The 6,511-nt window shown below is 62.3% G+C and overlaps 1 protein-coding gene across 4 annotated transcripts; it reads right to left on the bottom strand.

Moving 5' to 3' along the window:
* REPIN1 (replication initiator 1) lies at positions 1-5,243 on the bottom strand. 4 transcript variants are annotated; one of them, XM_080818637.1, is made up of 3 exons: positions 5,115-5,243; positions 4,240-4,437; positions 1-2,837 (listed from the first exon to the last, which is right to left on the bottom strand). In XM_080818637.1, exons 2-3 carry the CDS (start codon positions 4,394-4,396, stop codon positions 1,105-1,107), a joined length of 1,890 nt encoding a protein of 629 aa, XP_080674763.1. In that variant the 5' UTR covers positions 4,397-4,437; positions 5,115-5,243; the 3' UTR covers positions 1-1,104. The 4 variants fall into 4 exon arrangements, with proteins under 4 accessions (XP_080674763.1, XP_080674762.1, XP_080674764.1 ...); XM_080818636.1 differs by having other exon boundaries at positions 4,240-4,366; positions 5,115-5,218; XM_080818638.1 differs by lacking the exon at positions 4,240-4,437 and having other exon boundaries at positions 5,115-5,241.
* Between the last annotated feature and the right edge of the window lie 1,268 nt (positions 5,244-6,511).

Here is a 6,511-nt window from a genome sequence, read left to right as displayed (position 1 = left end):
AGCTCTAAAACCAAATCTTTATTCTCTAGTTTGAAAAGGAGGGTAAGTGGTTGTTCTGTTTCATTCCAGAGAACAGAACAAGGCCCAACAGGTAGAAATTACAGGAAAGCGGATTCCATTCATTATAAGGAAGAATTTCTAACAATTAGAATTATCCTACAATAGAAGAGGGCCTCAGGAGGTGGGAACTCCCTGTCACCTAAGTGTTCAAGCAGAGGCTGGGCATCCATGACCTAGAAATGTGAAAAGGGAAACTCGCCCCTTTCTGCCTGTCAGCCGACCCTCCAAGATCAACGGGGCAGTCCTTCCCACCATGTTGAGCTCTGCAACGAGTGGAGGGTTGGGGTGTTCAGACAAAAGCCTGGACATGGGGCTGCTGACAGCCAGGGGATGGTCTAAGTGATGGGAGGGTGCTGCGTTGATCTCAGGGAGGGGGAATGGAGCTGAGCACTAACAGTAAATGGGTCTCTCGGAGTCCCAGTGCCTACGCAGGGGCAGGAGGAAGGGGACGGGGTGGGACAGGTTAGAGCAGCGCGGCCTCACCTCTCCGTGCTGGAAAAGGCCCAGGTGCTGTCTAACAAGGCCAGCAGGTTCTCCCGGGTGTATCCAGCTGGTCCACTTTTCTTCCCAAGAGCTCATTTACTAGGGGACTACGCCACACCTACTTCCAAAAAAAAAAAATGAGCTGAAGGAACTCATAATAAAAGACAAGGACATTAAGGCGTTAACACCAGAGGGGAAGGGTCTTCCTGGACCCTGGTGGCCCCTCCAGCAGGAGGGCTCGAAGGGGTAGGTGGAGCTGCTATTGCTACTTTTCCAGGGCATGGGACAGTCAGGACGGAACCTCAGCAAAAACCAGCTGGAGGCCGGAATCCCGTGCTCTGCGAGCCCCGCTTCCCTGGTACCCGGTGAGGGGGGGGGGGCTGGGGGGCTGGACCTCCCTCTCCAACAGGGCCCAGCTCACTGGCCGCTCTCCCATCCCTTGCCTCCACCAGCAGCAACACAGGCCCCCCCACCCGCAGCCCAGGCCCACGGCAACACTCTCCCGTCAGTGACGCCCAGTACTCCCCCACCCCCCTCGGCCTCCGCAGCCCCCCTGCCCGCTCAGACGTCATGCTTCTTCTGATGGGCCAGGAGCTTCTCCTCATCGTCGAAGGTCTGGCCACAGATGGCGCAGCAGAAGGCGCCGTCCCGGATGTGGCTCTTCCGGTGGGTGATGAGGTTGGACTTCTGGCTGAAGCTGCGGTCGCAGTCGGGGCAGGCGTAGGGGCGCTCGCCCGTGTGGATGCGCCGATGGGACACCAGGTTGGACTTCTGGCTGAAGGCCTTGCCGCAGTCCGGGCAGACGTAGGGCTTCTCGCCGGTGTGGATGCGCCGGTGGGCCGCCAGGTAGGGCTTGTGGCGGAAGGCCTTGCCGCAGTCCGGGCAGACGAAGGGCCGCTCGGGGGCGTGGTCGCGCCGGTGGGCCGCCAGGTGGCTGCCCTGGGAGAAGCGGCGCCCGCACTCCTCGCACGCGAAGGGCCGCTCGCCCGAGTGCACCCGGGAGTGCGCCACCAGGTGGGTCTTCTTGCCGAAGTTCTTCCCGCACTCGGCGCAGGCGAAGGGCCGCTCGCCGCTGTGCTGCCGCTGGTGCGCCCGCAGGAAGCGCTCCAGCCGGAAGCTCCGGCCGCAGGCCTCGCAGCTGAACAGGGACGGGGGCGCGGCGGCGGCGGCCGCGGCGGGCGGGGGCGCTCCGGGGTCCTCGGGCGGAGGCTCTGGCGCCCGCTCCCGGGCGGGTTTCAGCGCGGCCTCGGTGGCGGGGGGCTCGGACGAGGCCTCCAGGGGGCCGGCCGGAAGCTGGGGGCTCCCCGCGCCGGGGACGCCCGGGGCCGACCCTTCGGACCGCTTGTGGATCTTGCTGTGGGACAGCAGGTTGGGTTTGTGGCGGAAGCGGCGGCCGCACTCCGTGCACGGGTAGGGCTTCTCGCCGGTGTGGATGCGCCGGTGTGAGGTCAGGTAGGGCTTATTGGTGAAGCGCTTCCCGCATTCCGGGCACTGGTGGGGCCGCTCGCCCGTGTGCACGCGGCGGTGGGCGATCAAGTTGGGCTTGTGCCGAAAGCGCTTGCCGCAGCAGGCGCACTGGAAGGGGCGGTCGACCGCGTCTCCACCAGGCCGTGGGGCGGTCACGGCCGGACGGCCCCTAGGCCGGGGCCCCAGAGCCTTGGCCGCTGCCTCCTCCAGGGCCTCGGCTACGTGAACCCGCTTGTGAGCGACTAGCTGGTCCCACTGGGCAAAGCTCCGGCCACAGTTGCCGCATATGAAGGGCCGGGCCTCCGGGGCCGGGGGGTGGCACCTCCGCGCGTGCGCCCGAAGCTGCTTCGGCCGCCAGAAGCGTCTCGCACATTCAGGACACGCGATGGGCCGCTTTGCCGCCGAGTGTGCCCGCAGATGCAGAACAAGGGCCACCCAGCCTCGGAAGCTCTGCCTGCAGAGGTGACAGGCGAAGCCCAGATCTGGGGTGGCAGCCGCGTGGACCTGGCAGTGCAGGGCCAAGAAGGGCGCGTGCCGGAAGCGACGGCCGCATTCAGGACAGGGCAGCGGCAGCCGGGCCTGGCAGTGCCGGCTGTGAAGCCACAGGGCCACCCAGCCCGGGAAGTGCCTTCGGCAGTGGGCACAGCGATGGGCCCTACTGGGGGCTTGGCCGCCCGACTGGGCCACGGAAGTGCCTTGTAACCTCAGCCCATGGGGCTCCTTCTCCAGGGTCTGGGGCAACTTCTGGGAGGGCCCAGGGACCTTGGGCTGGGCCGGACCCATGGCCAGGGGGCCCTTGCAGCGCCGTTCCAACATGGGTTCTTCCTCTGCGGAGGGTGGAAAAGCAGTGTCACTCTGGAGATCAACTTACCCTGCCCGGGTTCCTCCCTGGCAGACCCTAGGCCCGAGAGGAGCTCATCCCTCTGAACTCCTAGAGCCCTTGAACCTGGACTATTCTGTTTCCTTGTCTGTTCTACATCATTTCAATACTGCGCTTCTAGATACCATTTCAAGTGCATTTAAGTATTTACTAAGTATTTGCTAACCCTGGAAACTACCAGAAGGGAGGAACTCTGACACGTCTTGGAATCCCCCTCATGCCAGTCACCCCGTGTCTGGCATGGAGTAAACACTCCAGCGTCGGCTGGACAAATATTCCTGCCTTGGGACTCATCAGAAAACCTGGTCACCTCTCCCTGTGGTGCTTTTCGCTTTCTACATGCGCTTCCCTGCTGCCCCCTGCTCATTTCTATTTCCTGCCGCTACATTTGAGCTTCCCAGCAACAGTGAGGCAGGACAAGACGCGAAGCTCCCAGTTTGACAGATGAAGCAACTCTGAGGCATAAAAAGGAGAGAGGGGGCTTGCCCGAGTGGACACAGTAAACCAAAAGCAGAACCCAGACCGAGGAACAGGCCTTCTAAACGCCCAGTCCAGTGCTCCTGCCTCTGCACCTGGGTTTGTAAAGTTCCCACAGAAAGAAACTCCCAAGGCCTTTATCCTATTTATCCTCTCCTGGGCCCTGATCCCACCACAGGGGAGCGTTTTGGGCCTCTGTGACCTCAGTCGCTCAGGGTGGAAGAGGGAGAGCAGGAGACAGCAGAGCTTCTGGGGAACAGGAGGGGAGTGCTAAATGCTAAGGGTCAAGCCACTGCCTGTCCAACTGCCCACACTCTGCCTGCCTGCCCTCCTCTACCCACGCACGTGATTAGGACATCGAAAGAAGGAGAGCTCTCCCGAATCCAAGGAACACCCACAGCTGGCTACCCTTGGGGGCCCAGATCCCTGCCTCCCCTGGGGTGGTAGGGATCACTACCAGGTAAAGAGAAGGAGAGGCAAGACAAGACTATAATCCCCGTCCGCCAGGTCATGCCCCAACCCCACCAGAGGCTGCCCCACATTCCACTCTTCCGCGGTGCCCGGGAGCCCAGATTCCTCAAGGAGAGCTTCCTGCAGCCACTGAGGGCTGGGTGGTGCTGAGCCTCCTAATGGACCTTCACTGCCAGCTTACAAGCTCCAGACACATCCTCCTCAATTCCCTAGCGCCGGACTCCTCTCCAGGAGCTCAGACATGACTCATTCCCCATGGCCAGACTGAGCACAGGGAAGACGCTGGTATGGGAAGGGGATCCTTCCCCCCTACAGGTGACTTCCTTCCTCCAGGATGAGGAGATCTGAGCACTGGGGCTGTGGAACCGTTTAGGAACCCAACAAAGAAGGCCAGACTCTACCCTGGAGACCGTGGAGCTGGAGATGAGGCTTTTTCCAGCCCCTCCTGGGGATGTTCCTGGGGATACTTCTGCGGCTGCAGTGCCGGCTTCGGCCCACACTCTGGTAGCCCCCAGATGTCAGAGAAAACTGCAGCAGTAAAGACACCCCTACCCCCATGGCAGAGCTCAGACCTCTGAGTGCAGAGAGGCCAGCCTTACCTGCGGGGAGGGGAGAGAAAACACGCATGAGGCTCTGAGCTCCTCCAGGGCAGTCATCTTTGTGTCCTCGCCAGCCACCACCCCCTCCCCCACCCAAGCCCCACACCCCGAGCGGCCGAGTGACCTTAATGGATACTGGATTAATCAATGAATGTGCCCCCTTCACCAAGGAAGTACACGACAGCGTTTGGGGGTCATTTCCTCCACGGGTAAGGTCACAGCATGAATTCTCCATGCTGATGGCCAAAGGCCGGCCGATGGCAGAAACTCTGGAATCCCTGCTGGCTCCCCTTCCCCCACCCTCCTCCCAACAGGAATTCCAGGCCCGGTTCCCAAGGGGCTGCGTAGGGCGAGCTACTGTGGCCAGGTCTCGGGCACAATCCCCTTGCGCCTCTGGATGGCAAAAGGTCGTGGAGACCCCACACGCCCCTTTTGTTTACGCGCGTGTCCCCCGTCCACGTCGCGGACACACGGCTCCGCGCACTCCGAGTGGGCCCTTTCGGGTCCCCACGCAGAGCGCACCTCGCGGAGCCTGTGCGCAGGTGCGCGGGCTCGCCCCCCCATTCGGTCCAGCACTGCCCCCCCCCCCAACACAGCGCACACACAGTCACGCGCCCGGCAGGTAGGGCCGCCCGCCTCGGGCCCGCGTGGAACCCCGCGCCCTGCCCGGGACGAACCTCTCCGGCGGGGTGCGCGGCGGCGCGTCGCGCGTCCATGAGGCCGGAACGCCGGCGCCGGCGGCCGCGCTCCCCACCCCGCGCGGCGACAGCGGCAGGTTCGAGTTCACAACTGCCAGGCCCGGGCCCAGCCCCCCCGCCGGTTCCCAGCGCCACGTGACTACAGGAGCTGCCGAGGGTCAGTCGCGGGCTGGGGCCGGCGGCCGCGGCCGGAGGGCGGGGCGGGGCGGGCGGCGGGGCCCGTCCCCTCCGCGCCCCCCTCCCACAGCCCTCTCGCAGGCCGGGCCGGGGGCGGCCGCCCGGATCCCGGCTCCGTCGCCATGGCGACCGCAGCCCGGATTTTCCGGGACGGGCCCGGCTCAAGTTTCCCGACCCTTTGTCCCTACGGAGGACGCGCGTCCCTGCGCGACCGCGTGGCCGGACCGCGGTGCCTCGGCTGGGCCCGGCCTCGCTGGCTTCCTCCGAGAGGGCGCCCGCCGCCCTGGGGCCACCCGTCCACGGGTGCGGCCGCCGCCGCCGGCCACCTCGACCCCCGGCCGCGCTGCAGCAGGGAGATGCCCCCGGCGGGGCGCGGCGCGGCCGACGCGAGAGTCTGTCTTCCAGCTTGTTCTCAAGCGGAGAACGGAAAGGCCCGACCGTGTGAACTTTAGAAAGAGAATGCCCCTGTTCCAGAAATTACCGCGAGCAGGCGTTCCCGGCTTCCCGTGGCCGGGGGCGCGGGCCTGGCCCGGGGGCCGCCCTGGCCGCGGGCCATGTCGCTTGGAACCGCGCGGCCGCCGGGCGGCGAGCGGGGAGGCAGGTGCGAGCCCGCGCCGGTGACTCACCGCCGAGCAGGTGGCCGCGGCTTTACGAACCGAACGCTCCCTGGGTTTTCCAGGCTAGGACGCTGTCATGTACTTTTACACTTTTCAACAAAATCGATGCTAATCGTGCATTCATTTTTAAAACACTTAGATCTGTTGCACCAGTTCTATCGGAAGTAGAATATAAAAATCTCTCATGCTTTTAGTTCCTGGAGTCACTACATTTCAAATTTTGGTATGTCTCCTCGGTGTTTTTTTCTATAGTTATCTATGCATGTTTGACGTAATTGGGATAATATGTTGCAAAAAAAGGTATTCTGCCCTTTTCACTAACAGTATTGTGACTTTTTTCCCGTTTCTTAAGATATTCTCTTGTAACATGATTCTTAATGGCAGCATAAATGTACAAGTAAACTTTCTTGGTTTTCTATATCATTAGAGATTCATCTTTTATTGCGCATGGCTGATTTTAAAATCCGAGGAGTGGGGAACTGACGGATCACAGGCAAAGTATATTTTTAAAATGCTTTCTTAATTATCTTCCAGGAAAATTTATTAGCTTTCTCTTGAGAATGCCCATTTTTCCATATCCTT

Source organism: Martes martes (assembly GCF_963455335.1).
Source record: "Martes martes genome assembly, chromosome: 11".
NCBI lineage: Eukaryota > Metazoa > Chordata > Mammalia > Carnivora > Mustelidae > Martes > Martes martes.
Note: the sequence above shows the minus strand (reverse complement) of the source record. Positions and strands in the feature narration are given on the sequence as shown.

What these genes read in the sequence shown, in the direction of transcription:
- REPIN1 (XM_080818635.1), bottom strand. Translation starts at nt 4,465, where the DNA reads ATGCGTGTTTTCTCTCCCCTCCCCGCAGGTAAGGCTGGCCTCTCTGCA. An exon ending in CCAGCTCCACGGTCTCCAGG is followed by an intron (nt 2,838 to 4,239) that starts GTAGAGTCTGGC and finishes CACCCTCCGCAG; the next exon opens with AGGAAGAACCCATGTTGGAA.